This window comes from Corvus cornix, chromosome 22 (assembly GCF_000738735.6).
Source record: "Corvus cornix cornix isolate S_Up_H32 chromosome 22, ASM73873v5, whole genome shotgun sequence".
NCBI classification, from domain to species: domain Eukaryota; kingdom Metazoa; phylum Chordata; class Aves; order Passeriformes; family Corvidae; genus Corvus; species Corvus cornix.
Window position 1 is genome coordinate 745,836 of NC_046351.1, and position 16,692 is coordinate 762,527.

Consider the following 16,692-nt stretch of genomic DNA (forward strand, 5'->3'; position numbering starts at 1 on the left):
CAGCCCCACTCCCATCTCCATCTCCGTTTCTATCCTGTCCCCATCCCCATCCCCATCCCCAATTCTGCCTCCATCTCCATTTCCACACCATTCCTATCCCCATCCCATCCTTGTTCACATCCCCATCCCATGCCATCCCATGCCATCCCATCCCGTCCCATCCCGTCCCATCCCAGCTGTTCCCTAGCTGAAACCTAAAGGAGCAGTGGAGCCCAGGAAGGGCTCCTGGAAGGAGCTGGGAGGGTTCAGGGTGCTTGGCTGGGCCCTTTCCTGCTCTGCTCTGGCTCTGGAAGGGAAGGGAAGGGGGTGGGAGAGGGGCTGTGTGGGGGGAACACTTCCCGAATTCCGTCCATCGGATGTTATTTGCCGATTACGGGGCAGAATTGTGTTCGAGTCTGTCCGGGCTCGTTCCGTGTCAGCTCTAACAATACAGCACTTGGCAGTCCAGGCAGTTGTGTGGCGTTGGCCATTAATCATCCCCTGACAGTCCGGAGCTGGAAGGGAGGGAACCACTCACATGTGGTCACGGTGCCCCCTCCCCATGGCCGGCGGGGCAGGGGGGGCTTCCTCTGCCTTGGGCCCACCCAAACCCACTGCGGGCTATGAGCTGAGAGTCCTCAATCCACGTCCCCTTGGGAGGGCTGTGTGGGGCAGGCGGAGAGTGGGGAGACATTCCCGCCTTTGCCATGGGGCAACCAAGCTCCCAGGGAACAGCCCCGCTGGGAGGAGGCTCTTGGGAAAAGCCTTTAAGCACGTGGCATTCCCAGTGTTTTCCTCTCCATCCCCAGCCTCTCGCTCCATGAGCCCCTGATCAGGAGCTGGGGTTTGTCCTGGGGGAGGTGATCCCGGTGGGAGCCAACTCTTGGCACAGGAGGGGAGCTCTCCCCGAGGCTTCTCTCCGTGCCCCTCGTCGTCCCGCAGGCGCCAGTCCCGTGGCCGGGTGCCAGTGTGCCAGGTCATCCCCCAGTAAAGAAAGGAGCAATGTGTTTCCAGCCCCCCGATGCTGTTTTCTAAAGGGGAATGATTAATGGTGCTTGGAAACCACAATTCATCCCGGGAAAGAAAGTAGATTTACCCGAAACATGCGTGAGAATTAGTGCTGGGATCGGCTCCTAGGGCAGAGGGGGGGAAGCTAATGGCAAACAGAGCCCGTCTGTGCGCAGGGGGAGAGAATACCCCGCCAAAAACATGGGCTGGAGGAGCTGGGATGGAGCTGGGACAGGAGGAGGAGAGTGGCCCTCAGAGCCAGGTCCCCCCCCCATCTGGAAACCTCGGTCGCTCCTTCCCTGACCCGCAGTGAGATGGTCATGAAGGAGAACGGAATTCCCCTCCCATGTGTGTCCCAACAGCACAGCAAAGGATGGACAGTGCTGATGAGACCAAAATTCATCATTCCTGAGAGTCCAAGAGATACCTGGGAGAAGCAGGAGTTGCACCAGAACCCACGAAGCTCCGGCGTGGAAACACCAAATGCTTCAAAAACGTCTGTTTTAGGCTCAGGGAATGATCTCACCTTGCTCCTGCTGGTGGCATCCACTGGGGTAACTGGGATGGGCTGGGGTGCAGCACAGCAGCACGGAGCCATCCAGGTGCTTCATCCCTGGGGAGCAGGAAACCTCAGAGAAGGGAAGAACACAGTTTTCCTCCGTGAGGGTGAGAGGGAGGCAGCCGTGGCAGCCCCGGCCCGGAGCACAGTCCTGCTGGGATGTGGGAGCTGCAGCCTCATCCTGCTGAGCTGGGGAAACAAGGCAGGGGCTGGCAGGTTAGGAAGTTCATGGAAAAGGTTTTCAGGCACAAATCCTGACCTGGATCCAAGCTGCCCTGCTCTTCTCTGGCCAGGAGAGCAGCAAGGGAGGGGAAAGGGCTCCCTTGAAAGGAAGCAGGGACAGGTGACATGAATTTATCACCCGATTCCAGAGATAACCCCAAGATCCTTGCCTTTATCTTAGCTCTGGATCAAGGCAGCAGCCGGCCCCACGCAGGTCCCGTCCCATCAGCGGCGTGGAGGAGCTCAGACAGGGCTCCAGGGGAGAGATTTATTTGTGGGATTCCGGGAAGGGTTGGGGAAACCTCAGCGAGGTGCTGAAGCCCAGGTCAGGAGTCATCCCTGGTTCGGGGATATATTTAGAGCGGGATAATGTAAGCGACAGGAGGGAAAAAAATAAAAAGTCCGTGGAGGAGGTGCAGATCCGTCCCCTTGGCTGGGAGTTACTGGATGATCCGAGCCAGGGAACAGATAGTTGGATTTCCCTTATTTCTCCCTTCAAATAAATCACAACTCCAGAGGCCTTTAAACTCTGCAACATGATCTGTTCCAATAAGGAAGGGAATGAAAGGCTGTGTCTCTCTGGAAGCCTTCAGAGCCATAAATCTCCTATGTACAAACACAGACCAGATTTCCAAGTGCATTTATTTTATTGTATTGTTTTAACAGAAAAATCAAACTGCAATAAACTCTGTCCCTCATTAGCTGTCTCCATATCCAGGCCAAACGCTGCTAACGAATAAAATCAGGACAAAGGAATGTGGATGTGGGTCCAAGGCCTGGCCGGGCGCTGACCCCCCGAAAGGCACTTCCCTCTGAGCCTCACGGAGGTGTGGGATGAGGGGAGCCAAGGGGGTGGCTCCTGCACTGCCCATTGCTGCAGATTTGCTGGGGGTTGTCACCCCAAATCCAGCATCCCTGCCACGACCTGGCATCCCTGCCACAGACCTGGCATCCCTCCCTGGCTCCCACCACAGCAGCTGGAGTTTAGTTTAGGGGTTTCCTGCTTCAGTGTGTTGTGGTCCCTGATGTGCACCCCAAGCAAGGCACCACAGAGCAGTGGGAACGCGAGGCAGTTTGGGGGTGCTCCCCAGGCTCCGTGAGACCCCCCCAGCTGCCCACGTGAAGGGGCTGCAGAATTAGGGATGAACTCATTAAGCGCCGGGTCAAACCCCAAACTGGTGATTGGGGCAGTTCTGGAGTTGTTGGTCATTAATCATCTGCTGACAGTCCCGAAGGGTCCGGCGGCTCTGGGGGGGGGGGGTTGGAGAGCTCAGGGACAGGGACGTGGCTGGCAGTGTGGACGGCGCGGTCCCCAGTGACCCCCACGGAGCATCCAGCACCCCCAAACCCGCCCCACGGAGGGAGCAGGGCTGTCACATCCCAAGCACAGGAGGTGCAGCAACTTGGTCTGATCCAGGGAAAACGCAGAAATCAGTCTCAAGCAGGCCAGGAAGGAACAAGGAGCCTGTCTGCAGGATTTACGGCGCTGAGCCGGAGAGCCCAGAGCAGCGCCCGCGCCGCGCGGGTCCCGCCTCAGCCCACGGAGAAATTCCTGACTTATTGAATCACATTTGTCATCCCTAAATACATATGCAGGCCCGTGTTTCTGAATCCATAAACATCTTTAACTAACTCCGCTCAGCGAGGCCTCTTTCAGCAGTAATTTATATTTAACTTTTTCCATATGCAGGGCCTGTCGCGTTGGTGTCATTTCCGGGAAAACCAGGGGGGCTCGGGGGGAGCCGGGGGCGCGGGGGGAGCGCGGCGTGTCTTGGCCCGCTGGAGCAGCCCAGCTGCTGGCACAGCGCGAGAAATCCACCCGGCAGAGCCAGTGCTCATTAATCATTTGAACTACTAAACTGCCAGCTCCTTTCAAGATCTTTCAAGAAGTGTTTTCACCCAAAATAGAGTTGAAAACGCGCCGGGCCCTACTTTCAGAGTCTCATCCATCTGGCCATTATGGGGAGTGTCAGGCGGCTCTGACAGACAAGGCTGCTCTGTTCGAGGGGCCCCGGCCCCACAACCTGTCATATCGCGGGGCTGATGGCATCTGACAGCTCCATTTGTACCTCCCCGGGAGATGAAAGGGCTGCTCCCGGCGGCGGGAGAAGGGCACGGGGAAGAGGGTGAGCAGGGGCACCCCGGGCTGCCAGCAGCGTCCCTGGCACCGCGCTGGCTCCACGGGGAGAACGCCCCTTTCCCCAGGAGCCCATCGCTGCCCCGGGGTGTGATCAAAGGCCGGGGGTCTGTGCCCATTGCCCACCCCTGGCTGTGGTGCTGAGCTCTCCCTGTGCCCTGCTGGCACAGAGAACCCAGAGCTGCCAGCCCTGCCCTGGCCTCCATGTCCCCCAAACTCACCTGGAGCATGCGGGTGCTGTGCGCACCCCCAGTGCTCAGAGCCAGACCCCAAACCCAGCACGACAGACCCAGCGCCCTGAGAGCTTCCGCCGTGGCCAGGAGAGCTCAGGGTCTGCCACACACCAGGATATCCCAAAAGCAGGTGAGCGGCTGCCGAATCCTGGTGCTCCCTTTGGAGTGTTCCCTAGGTAGGAACCCCTCAGTGCTGCAGGGTTTCTGAGCCAGTGCAGCAACTTGGAAAAGTTTGGGAATTATGGAGGCAGCAGCGGGGACAGAGCGCATCTCTGCAGCCAGAGGAGCAGACATGGTGCACACCCAGCCAGCCCCTCTGTCCCAGTTGATCCCAAAACAAAACACAAGCAGAGACTGTGGGAACCCCAGAAGGAATGAAGGGCTCTTGGCTCCACTTCCATTTTTGCCCAGAACACGGCTCTTCTCACCTCCAAGGAGGACTGTCCTTCTCCAGCCTGTTGGATGTTACCAGGACTGTGCAGGGAACGGGAACAAAACCCCACAAAGGCAACACTGCTCCAGCAGAAACAAGGAGTCACTTTTATGGGAGCTCTGCCCAGAGGACCAAGAGCTCCTGGCCTTGCTGCCGTCCTCGGTGATGAGCAGCCCCATCCTTCTCATCCAGAGAGAAAAATACAGCAAATCTTTTGGGTTCTTCACTCTCCCCTCTCCTCCCTCCAGGAAGTGCAGAGAAGATGGTGAGGGTTCAGCAAGAAACATCCAGAACATCTTTGACAGTCCCCATCTCTCTCCTGTCCTTCACTCTCGGAGCCCCCCAGCCACCCCTCCTGTAGGAGCTGCTCAAGGAGAGGTGGCGCTGGGACCTCAGGCTCCCACTGGTCCCTTTTTCTTTGGTACAGCAGCATCTCCCTGTCCCACAGATGCACCAGTGGAGATGCAGGGGCTGCTGTGGTGGGCACCAGCACAGCCCCAAGTGCTGCTGGGAGCCACCCTTTGCAGATGTGGGGGACACAAAAAAGGCCATTTCGGTTCTCTGTTCCACTGAGGTGTCTGCAGGAGAGGTCTGTCAAGCCCCCAAAGCCACCAGATGCCCGGGATGCTGCATGTCCTTTCTCCGCTCCCAAATTTTGCCAGGCCAGGAGGGATGATCCGTGAATTCTGGGACCACAAGGTGTTGGAAGAGGTCACGTTGCACCCTGCCCAGTATCAGGTGTCCTGTCCAGCTCTGCTCAGCCCGTGGGTGTCAGCATTCCATTGTCACTTTTGGCAAAGGCACCTCCCCTGTGGGTCCATCCTCGTGCAGGTCACATCCTCCTGTCCTGTCTCCTGCACCACGCTGGAAGGTGGGATGAAACCATGGCAAAGCTGCTCCCGGAGATTTCCATAAACACCTTTAGAAAACACAACGGTCTGTGTCAATCTGTTACTGGGACTCGAGCTACAGGACCACGCTCTGTGCACGGAGCTGTCAGCTGAGCGCCTTCCCCTGCGCTCCCCGGCGAGGTCCAGCTGAAATGTTGGTGTGTAAGGGATCAGCATTCTCCAGTTATTCATCACAATAAACAGAGCGGTAACTGAACCGGGCCCCGCAGCACGAGCGGGATCCCTCCCACACCACGGTGTCAACCTGTGCGAGCGGCTGTGCCCTGCAGGGAACGGCCGTGCCCAGAGCGGGGCCAGCCTCAGGACCAGAGCTTTGTCACCCTGTGCTGGATCGTCACGCTGCTCAGACACTGCAGAAGAGGGAAACCATGGCCACGGGTCACACTGGGAACTTCCCATGGGGTCACTGGTGACCAGCCAAGGCTGGGTGTCCTGGTGTGGCAAAGAAGACGCCAGCGTATCGCTGCTGGAAGCTGGAGCCGGAGCTGCTGGAGGATTTGTATCACACGTCGATTCATAGCCAGGGCAGAGGCGGCAGCAGCTCTTCAGTTGTTATCCAGAGCCAGAGGAAAGTCCACTCCTATCCATGGTACTCCTGGCCACTGCGGTGCCCGGGTGCTTGCCCACGCTCTTCTGGCTTTGGCGCCTTGAGGTCTTTGCCCTTCTCCACTCACCTCGCCCAGGTCCTCTTGTCACTTATGCTGTCCCACTGCTTGGAGTGGCTGGAGGCGAACACCAGGCCAGGGGCTGCGCTCACGGTGCCAACCCAGGGGCAGCTCCACACCCTGGTGCTGCCCCGGCCGCTCCACGTCACCGCCGGCTGCTCCAGCTGCTCCCTTCCTGCAGGGCTCCAGCACACAGCCCTGGCACAGCACCTCCACTGCCATCTCCAAGCACGGCTCTGTCCCTCCGGGTCTGCTTTCAGCTTGTGCAGCACGAAGCATATCCCAAAGCAAACCCCTGACCCCAGACTGGGCACAGGGATGCTGGTGGGGGGACAGGAGGTGTCCACGCCACTTTGGCTTTGAGGACAAACAGAGCTCGTTTTCTCCGTGGCATCCACCAGTGCTCACGTGGAAAGAAAAGCTGCTTTATGCAGCTGAGGAACTTCTCATCCACCCACCATGGCTCTGCTCTGGCCCATGCCTCTGCATCCCGACCTGACCCCTTGGCAGGCTCCAGCCCTCGAGGACGCTGTGCTCCGCTCTGGACTCTGAAACGCCTTGTACGTCTGCGGGCAGCCACCTCTGCATCACCTAAAAGACATCGGGGATTTTTGTGCAGGAGAGGAAGGAAAACAACAAGAAAAAATAGGGCCTGGCTCTTTCATTCACGTATTTATTGGGCGGACAGCGTGGCTGTGGTCAGCTGGGCTTCGGGCTTTACAGACGGGGATATTTATAAGGCACGCGGAGTGGCTCGGCGTGTGCGTCCAAGTCATTCCTTCCCCGGCACAGGGTATAATGTTGCCTTTGTTCGGCTGCCTCCGGCACAGCAGAGCGTGCCGTGCCGCTCGGCCGGGCCCCTCGCCGTGCTCCGACAGTCCCGGCGCAGCCCCGCTCCTTCCACACACACCACGGCCCCGGCAACTGCCACGATAAATCAATAGGAAAGGAGAGGCTGCCAGTTAGACTAAACAAGTGCATTTGCAAGGATTGCTAACCCTCATTAATCACTCTGACAGTCCTAAAAACACATTTCCCCTTTAATGACTGTATTTGGATAATCAGAGCTTTTTCCTCGCGGCGCGGGGTGAGTGACGGTGGGCGCGACTTCGGCGAGCACCGGCACCGAGGTCACCGGCGAGTCAAGCGCTGCAGGTCCCCGGCAGCTCGGGGCGAGCTGGAGAAGGTGCTGCTGTGCCATGGGGAAAGGAGCCACCAGCACAGCCCCAACACTGCTGTCCCCATGTCTGACACCCACCGCTGTCCTCCCAGCCCCAGCTGGATTTGAAAAGGTCTTTTTCTGTCTCTCCGTGTTCCCTTTAGGTGACTTTTGCCTCCTGGAGAGGTTTGAAACCTCGCACATTTTTCTGTATAAATGATGCAACACATTAATGCAGAGCACATTATGAAAATGGTAATTCAAACCCATACAACTCTAAATTAAGCCATACATTATCCGACCCACTCAGCCATATATTTTGCAGAAAGACAGGATTGAATCAAATCAAACCGAAACTGTGGAGTGCAGGTTGTTAGACAGAATGATTAATAAAGTGCATCCCAGTACTCTTATTATAAAATGAATTCCGCAATAACCTGGGCATACATTACACAGGGAGTTATTTAATATATTGGCAATGCAACTGTTCCCCAGCAGCTCCAGCCCAAGTGCCGCCGCTATCAGATGATACTCGCAGTGTTTACACGGTCTGGCCCCGCTGCTGCAGTCCTTAGGGAAGGGAAAAATATTCCTCAGGGAGCCTCCTGCACAGCAGGATGCATCCAAGCAGCATCCAGCCCTACCGTGGGTGAAGGGAAGGTGCACGGGCTCGTTTTTGGAGCGGGGACCATCCTGGTGCAGGGAGGGTTTGGGGGAGAGGGGGATGGAGCTTCGCCGTAAGGAGGGATGCACCCGCATCTCTGGGAGAAGGCTCTGGCAGGACGAGGGCTGTGCAGCCCCCTGCCCAGGCTGCTCCATGGCTGGGACATGGCACAGCCCTGGCAGCCCTGACAGCCCTGGGTGTGCTGATTTTGGCACTGGGCTACCGCGCCTCGAGGTTCTGCGGCATCGCCCTCCCACCCCGCGGCACGAGGTGCCCGGCCGTGGCCAGGAACTCGCACGGTGTGACAAAATTCCAGTGCAAGAACCTGTGACAGGCCTGGCATCACAAAGGCACAGCTGAAGAGCCAAGATTTATGATGGGGACTGGCAGTGCCTGAGCGAGGCCGACACCGAGCAGCATCACGGGTGGGAGTGGGTGCCACGTCCAGGGAGAAGCAATGCTCCCGAGGGACGGGGGGTCTGGATGCCTCCCATGCCACCCGAGGGAACGCACTGGAGCTGCTCTGCCCACCGCCCCTGGCACCCTGCTCCACGGCCTGCATCAGCTGCCAAAAGGCTCAGCACCCAGCAGGAGACACTGGAGTGGCTGCACCAGCCTGGGTCTGGCACCCCCTTCCTGCTGTGCCCACGGGACAGAGCAAACACCCGCAGCAAAGTCCCCCTGCTCCAACGCCAGTCCTGCAAATCCCAGGCCCTCATCCAGCAAACATCCCACCTGGAAGGAGCAACGCCACCACGGGCACAACCGGACCCCAGCTGCATCCACACAGGGCAAGGGGCAGCCACAAACCCCCAAAACCAGCCTCCCCCAGCCTTGGGGAGCTCGGAACGGAGCCAAACTGGCTCCTGGACCACCAACCTCTCCCACTGCCAGAGGGCCCTCCCACCGGCCGCGCGCCCGCAGCCACGCTCGAGGCACAAGCAGGGAAATAAAAATCCCTTCGGTAAAAGTAGTCCCTGTTCTCAGCACATTATTTCTCAGCTCAAAGGACACAAAGGAATTTAAACACGGGGCAGAAAGCAATATCGAGAAGGCAATTAACAGGGATTAATTGCGTGACTCACTGAAATGCAACAGGAGCAAGGCAGAAAAATACAAATGGTGTGGGGCAATGGGGCATGCAGGGTTTCAAAGGGGAGCAGGGACTTGGCCAGGGGTCCCACTGCTGGAGGAAAAGCACTTTCCTTGGGGCATGGTGCGGGCAGAGCCCCCTGCCCGGCTGAGCCCCCAACATGGCGGGGATGGAGCCAGACGGTGTCAGAGCCATTCATCACCCTCCTCTCCCGGCACAAAGATCGAATGGGAGCAGACAGGACCCCCCAGCTCCTCGCCACCCTCACACCGAGGTCTGGGACCCTGCTTCTACTGCAATTCCACCCCTAAAACAGCACCCCCAGGAAGGGGTGACCACCCGCTCCCCGCAGCTCCCCGGGGGCACCGGGGCTCCCGCTCTCATCCCGCTCAAACGCCTTCTCGAACCTTCCCTCCGCCGCCACGCGTGGGAACACCGTGGGCACGGACACGCGGGGAGGGGGACGGGGGCGCGGAGCCCGCAGGGCCCCGCCAGGACCGCACCCGGGGCTCCGGCGCTCGGTCCCGTGGGGCTCCGGTGCCGGTCCCGCGGGGCTCCGGTGCCGGTCCCGTCGCCGCCGCCGCCGCTAGATGGTGCTGGGACCCCGCGGCCCCCGCCGGACCCCCGGGCAGGGACGAGACCAGACCAGAGCGTGGGTACAACCAAGAGCCGTTTATTAACAAAATCAGACTTACCGGGGCTCGTCCGCCCGCCCGGGGCCGCCGGTCCTGCCGCTGCGCCCGCCGCTCCTCCGGGCCCCCCCGGGATGGGGGGGACACGCGGGGTCCTGCAGCCCACGGCGGGGCACGGCCGCGGGGGGAGCACGGCCGGGGGTGACCATCACCCGGCTGGCGTCCGCAGCCCCCGGGCTCCGGACACAGCGCAAAAAAAAAGAAAATAAAAAAACCAACAACAACAAAAGCCAACAAAAAAAAGGAAAAAAGAATTAAAAAAAAAGAAACAAAAATTTTAAAAGGGAAAAAAAAAATTAAAACCCCAAAAATTAAAAATAAGAAAAAAATTACAAAAAAAAATTACATCTGCGAGTTACAAACGCAGAGAACAGAATCCCAGAGCGATAAACGCAGAGGGGGAGGAGGAAAATGCCTTTTTTTTTTTTTTTTTTTTTTTTGCTTTTCCATGTGTGGCAGGAGTCATGCAAGAATTTCTCATGGGGGAAATTAAGAAGGGGAAGGAAAAAAAATTCAAAAGAAACAGAAGGGGAAAATCAAAGCCCCACACCTGCAAAGTAAAGAGGGATTTTTTTTTTTTTTCTTTTTTTCGAGTTTTTTTTTTTTTTGGACACAGACTTTTGCATACCATTGATTCATTGGTGTATAATGCACTTATATTCCCAGCTTTAAGCTAACATACAGTAATAAATACAGAGTCCAAGGAGGGCGCGGGGGGCTGGGGCTCGGGGGCTGAGCCGGGCCGGGGCCGCGGTGGCTACTGATATCCCAGTGCGGAAGCTGACGTGAGTCTTTGGCCGTAGAGCGCGTACGGGGAGTAGTAAGGTCCGGCGGCCGGCAAGGAGGGCACGGGCAGGGCGCCGGCCGTGGGCAAGTGGCTCTTGCCATAGGGGTGGTACCTGTTTAGTCCCAAAGTGTGTGGGCTCCTCAAGGAGAGCGAGGCCGGTAACGTGTTGGGGCTCCCGGGGGCGGCGGGCGGGAGGTGGAGGTGGCAGGAGGCCGCGGAGCCCAGCCCGGAGGTAGGGTAACCCGCCAAGAGTTTCTCGGCCCCCGGCAGGGCCGTGTGGGTCCGTAGGTGGGTGAGCAGCTCCTCCGAGGTGGCAAACCTCTTGTCGCAGGGTCCGCTGGCAGACACCCAGTTGCATATGTGGGGCAGGGGGTCGTTCTGCAGCATGAAGCCGTAGGTGTAGAGGGGGTGGCCGGGCAGGCTGGGGGTGCCGCTGGAGGAGAGCGTGGTGTGCACCGAGTGCAGGGGGTGCGTGGGGTACACCAAGGGGTATCCGCTCTTGAGGCTGCCAGGGTCGTGCACGCAGCTGGAGCAGTTGCTGGAGCCCAGGTGCGAGGCGCTGTGGTAGCTCAGGCAATACGGGTCCCGGCATAATCCCTGCATGAAGGAGGGCGGCGAGGCCCCGGTGAGCGGGCTGGAGCTGGGCGGTTTGCCCGGCAGCCCCAGCGCCCCCGGCAGCTGGCTGCTCACCAGCCCCGGCTTGGTGGGGTCCAGCCCGGGCACGAACTGGGACGGGTAGCCGGCGTATGCACCGACGATGGAGCCGTGGTAGCCGATGCTGGAGGGCGGCAGGGGGAAGACGGAGTGGCCCGGCTTGTAGGGCGAGACGGGGGCCACATGGCCGGCGGGCGGCAGGGCGGGGGGCTCCGACTTGCGGCCCGAGGGGGGCTCGCCGTGCGCCCCGGGCTCCACCGCCCCGCGCCCCAGCGCCCCGCCCGTCCCCTCGGGGCTGGGCTTGCCCCCCTCGGGCTCTTTCTTCTCCTCGGCGCCCTTGGGGTCGGGGTGCTGCGGCGAGGCCCCGCGGGAGCCGCCGGGCGAGGCGGCGGCGTGCGGGGGGAACGGCGGGCACGCGGCGCTGGGCACCCGAAAGCCGGCCTTGTCCGCGCCGCCCTCCTTGCGCGGCTCCCCGCCGCCCTTCGAGTAGGGCTTGAAGCTCGACTTGTCCTCGGCGGGCACGTCCCCGCTGCCCGGCGGCTTCAGCGCGGCGGGGCGGGCGGAGGGCTCCTTCTCGGCGGCGGGCGCGGCGGCGGCCACGGCGTTCAGCTTGGAGGAGGGCGGCGGGTCCGGCTTCCCGATCTGCGAGCAGGTCTGGGCCAGCAGCGCCAGCGGGCTCTTCTTGGCGTCCAGCTGCGGGCGGAGCGGAGCCGGTCAGGGGGGACCCCGACGGCGCCCCCGCACCGGCCTCCCCCCACCCCCGAAACCCCGGGGCCGGGCCCGGCGCCGAGCCAGGGCGCGGGGATGGGGGGGACGGGGCGGGGGACGCGCCCGGCCGCGGAGAAGAGGGACGGGGTGGGGTGGGGGGAGCGGGGCTGCGGCGGCAGCAGGGGAGGGAAGGAACGGGGTGGGGGGAGCGGGGACGCCAGGCAGGGCAGAGCCCGGCCGGGAGAACCGGGAGAGCCGGCCGAGAATGCTGGGAGCACCGGGCTGGGAAGAGCCCGGCCGCGAGAACCGGGAGAGCCGGGCTGGGAAGAGCCCGGCCGGGAGGACCGGGAGCGCGGGTCCGGTCCGAGTCGCGGTCGGGGGCGGCGGGCACTGACCTCGATGGGGCTGACGGGCGTGGAGGAGAGCGGCTGGAGGTACTCGGGGTGCAGGAGGTGGCCGCCGTGGGCGCTGAGCATCTTCAGGACGCGGATGGGCAGCCGGCTGGCCTGACGCAGCGGGTCGGCGGGGGGCGGCCGGGGCGACGGGGCGGCCGCGGCTCCGCGGCTCGGCGGGGTCCTCGGCCGGGGCCCGCCGGGAGCGCCGCTCATTTGGGGCGGGGGAAAGGGGGGGTGCCCGGGCTCCGCGGGGCCGGGCCGGGCCGGGCGGGCGGCGGAGCGGCGGCGGCGGCGGCCCCGGCGAGACGAAGCCCTTCCCCGGCCCCACCGACACGTCAAATAGCCCCGATGGCGGCCGCGCTCCGAGGGGGCCGGCGCCGCGCACCAATCCGCGCCCGGCCGGGCCCCCGGGGCGGGGAGAGCCGCCGGTGGGGGGGGCGAGCCGCCGCCGCTCCGCCGCCACCGCCCCGCGCCGCCGCGCGGGGGAGAACCGCGGCACCGGCCCGAGCGCGGCGGCGGCTGGCGCGGCGCGGAGGGCACGGCACGGCACGGCACGGCACGGCACGGCACGGCACGGCACGGCACGGCACGGCTCGGCACGGCATGGCGCTGCTGGCGCGGCTTGGATGGCATGGCTTGCGTGACATGGCATGGCATGGCATGGCATGGCATGATATGGCATGACACTGGTGGCACAGCTTGGCATAGCTTGGCTGGAACGCCTTAGCAGGGCACAGCATGGCACTGCTAACGCACCTTGGCACGGCTGACACGAGATGGCACAGCTTGGATGGCACGGCACTGCTTAGCACGCCTCAGCATGGCATGGCTCAGCTGACATGGCACTGCTGGCACAGCTTAGGATGGCATGGCATGCCCAGCCTGGCTGATCATGGCATGGCTCAGCTGGCACACCATGGCATGGCACTGCTGCCCTGGCACGGCTTAGATAGGATCAGCCTGGCACAGCTTGGCATGGCACAGCTCAGCACCCCTGTGCCAGTGGCTCCTGCACCCAAACCTGCGCCCAGTGCCTGTGCCCTGCCACCGCCCTGCCCCAGCAGCCAGCTGGGCCTTAACTCAGAGCTCTCACAAAGTGACAATTCCCTTGTGAACCTACAACTCCTTTTTTCTGGGCATTTTCTCCTTTCTTTGGTTTGCTGAGTCTTAAAAGTCTTCAGGTGCCAGTGCAGGCTGCTGTATAACTAATTAACTTCCAACAATTAACTTCCTATTTCTAGTTACCTTTTCCAGACATTCTTGAATTAATTTCACAAACCCCTGGGGCTTCAGTTTTGGGGGGGGGGCTGAAAACCAACCAAGCTCAGCCAGGCTCTATCCATGAGGAGCCAAGGCACATGGATAAATCCTGGAGCTTTACCCAAGCGACGTCGTGCATGTGAGCCTCTGGGGTCCGGGTGGGGCGAGTGCTGCTTCCCTAGCTCTCCTGGGCTTCAGGTGGGAGCTGGTGGGAGAATGGGGGCTTGGGGGGAGATGTGCAATGGGATGGGGGTGGGGGAATGAGGAGAAAATCGTGAGGGCCAGGATGGAATGAGAACTGAGGACCTTTGGCCTGAAGAAAGGCAATGTGGGGCTGGGTGCCCACTCTGGCCCCATCTCTGCCCTCCCTGGGTTTGTGTTTCAGGTCCCTCCTGCCTACCCAGCGAGGGAGAGGTGAAAGGGGGAGAGGCAGACACCTCTAATTAATCATATTAACTCCTGACAGATGCTTTATGTTCCAACAATGTTGCTATTATTAAGTTTATGTGCCCACCCCTCTCCGAGCCCGCTGCTCCGGGTTCTGGGAAAAAAGGCTTTGCTGGATTTCCCTGGTGAGTGCTGGCATTGCCTAGCGCAGCCCCACATCCAGTCCCGCTTGTCCAACCACTATCAATCACACCCAGGGTCAGGCCTGTCAATTTCCCCTCTTTGTGAAGCTTTTTTCTTCTCTTTTTTTCACTCTCCCAAAGCTGACCGCAAGATTGATTCAATCCGGACAGCGGGATGTAAGCAGAGAGGCGCTGCCGTTCAAAGGAGCCATTCAAGGAAGGAGGAAAAGGAGGAAACAGAAAAAAAGGCTTTCCTCAAAGTCACTCGAGTTGTTCGCCAACAACAACACGGCCTTAACAGAGCAACCCAAAATCAGGTGGGACGAGTGCGTAAGAGCAGCGGCGATGCCGCCGGAGCGGAGCGAGGGCACGGAGCAGCGATGCCCCCGGGGCTGTTTGTCCTTCCCCGAACCTCGGGTCATGCCCAAGGCCTGATCCAGCCCCGGTGCTGGCACACAGAGGCCATTTCTGGGTCAGCTTGTGCTTGCTGGATTAAAGCTTCATCAGAGGGATGTCATGGGTAATGGTGAATCTTGCTCCATGCTGGTGCCCTTCCTGGAGCCCGTTGGATCCTCTGCTCTAAAATCCACGAGGATTTATTTAAGGAGAGCAGTAACCAGAGGGGAGAAAGTTAAACTTCCCTGTTCCATGTCCAGTTCTGCTCCATGATGAGCCCCTGTCTGCTCAGAGATTGCACAAGTTCAAATAAAAGCAAGACCCTTGCCCAGCAAAAATAACACCAGCACCAAAGGAAAAGCAAAATATTTGGAAGAGAAGCAAAGCTGAAGAATCCTCGAGGAGCACTTTCACCAATGACTGATGATGTTTTTGTCCCTAAGCAGGACTTGCCCCACCTGGGCTGCCATGAAGGAGGTTAGATTTTGCCAAGGACAAGTTCCTGTGCAGAGCCCTAATGAAGCCCCGGGACTCCGACATCTTTGTGACCTGTGAAGTGAGGCTGGGGAAGAGGGAAGTGAGTTTTTCTTTAAGTTCAAGATGTTCCAGTAACTTGGGATGAGTCTGAGCAGGGAGTTTGCTGTCCCATGGCACTGGCATCCTGAGTGCCAGGGGGTGCAGAGCAGGCAGGACGGAGAGAGGCCTCCAAGCGCTGCAACCTGCACGGAAAATTGTGGTGGGATAAGATAAGACATGAATTTAAATCGCTGTAACTCTCCTCTGCTGTGCTTTGACTCTGGAATAAATCTCTCCTGTTTCATTGCTGCGGGACACAGTTTAAGGGAAAACAGGATAAGTGGAGCTGGGGGTTGTGTGGGGTACGGGGGGCCAGGCACCATCTCCCACCTCTGCAGGGCGCTGAGGGGACATCTGCCGTGAGGGACCGGGCAGAGGGACAGCCCGTGCTCGGTGGGTCCCCGGACGGGTCCCACGGGGGTTCCAGTCAGTGTGGGGGGAGCTGGGGGATGGTTCCAGCCCCCACTGCAGGATGAGGATCCAGGGCACATCCTAAATCTGAGCCTTTCTCTGCGCCTCGGTGCCTGTTGTACACCTGCTGCTTCCCAGGTAAATCCTCCCTCGCCCACCCCGCAGCCCCTCCAGCTGCTCCCTGGAAGCAAAACCTTCGGAGTCAGCGTTTTCCCTGCCCTGCTCCATCCCAGAGTCCCTCCACTCCCCACGCAGCACCAGCCCAGGCCTTGCTTTTAGCTGCAGAACAAGTGCATAAAAATGATCTTATTTATTACAGGAGACATGTTTTAAAACAACTGACAAAATTGCAAGATGTAAAACGACAAGCAAGTGCTTTTTCTTTTTTAAGCCCGTATAGACTCCTGGCAATGATAAAAATAGTGTTTTCTTTTTTAAAGTTGGAATTAATCTTTCTTTCCAAAGCAATCATGTAGCAGGAAAAGCAGGAAGACACTTGGATATTAACTGATCCTGGCTGGTGATGGTTAGTTATGGAATGGCCGGGACTCGCTTCCCTCCGCAGAGCCATTAACGCTGCAAACATTAAAGCAAAAAAAGGTGAAGGGTTTTTTCCCCTCCCCTGTTCCCTTGATGTGTGACTAACAGCTGCTTTTCTGTGTGACAAATCAGTGGGGTCTTCCTGTTGTTGATGTAATGAAGCTGTTTCCTGGTGGGAAATTCTACGGGATAAATTGCAGAAGGGGGAGGAGAACATCCCACACTCACCAAAGAGCTTTGGAGAGAGGGAGGGAGGGAGGGAGGGAGGGAGCTCGGGTGGTCAGGGCTGGCCCGGGGTCACAGTCACTTAACTGAGGCTTTTTAGGGGTTTTTGCCTGTTTGTCTCCAAGTTTCCGGCCGTGCCATCAGAGTGAGGGTTCGCACAGCCACGGAATGTAGCCAGGATAGTTTGGGGTGTTCTCCCTGCTGACCCCCATGGTAACCCCATGCTGGGGCTGCAGAGAGCTGTGCCAAGCAGCCAAGCTCCCGTGCCTCAGTTTCCCCATCTCTAAAGGGGGAGGGGGGGTGATGGTGACCCCCCAGTCTCCATCACTGTCAGCACTGGCACCCCCCAAAATCGCTGTGGGGATGCCAGTGTTTCCCTGTGCTGGCACTTTGGGGGATCAGCCTCAGTGGGTTCA

At 59.8% G+C, this 16,692-nt stretch overlaps 1 protein-coding gene and 1 long non-coding RNA gene across 6 annotated transcripts; one reads left to right on the forward strand and one right to left on the reverse strand.

The window, feature by feature from the left end:
- Positions 1 to 10,171: 10,171 nt before the first annotated feature.
- On the reverse strand, positions 10,172 to 12,527 carry ZNF703 (zinc finger protein 703). Its single transcript, XM_039564333.1, has 2 exons — positions 12,300 to 12,527; positions 10,172 to 11,889 (listed from the first exon to the last, which is right to left on the reverse strand). Exons 1-2 carry the CDS (start codon positions 12,510 to 12,512, stop codon positions 10,513 to 10,515), a joined length of 1,590 nt encoding a protein of 529 aa, XP_039420267.1. The 5' UTR covers positions 12,513 to 12,527; the 3' UTR covers positions 10,172 to 10,512.
- LOC104694844 lies at positions 12,096 to 15,355 on the forward strand. Of its 5 annotated transcripts, XR_002047484.2 has the most exons (3): positions 12,903 to 13,698; positions 14,026 to 14,131; positions 14,270 to 15,355. It is a non-coding gene; the product is annotated as an uncharacterized LOC104694844 (long non-coding RNA). The 5 variants fall into 5 exon arrangements; XR_005603558.1 differs by lacking the exons at positions 12,903 to 13,698; positions 14,026 to 14,131 and adding an exon at positions 12,096 to 12,338; XR_002047483.2 differs by lacking the exon at positions 14,026 to 14,131 and having other exon boundaries at positions 12,903 to 13,757.
- Positions 15,356 to 16,692: the final 1,337 nt, after the last annotated feature.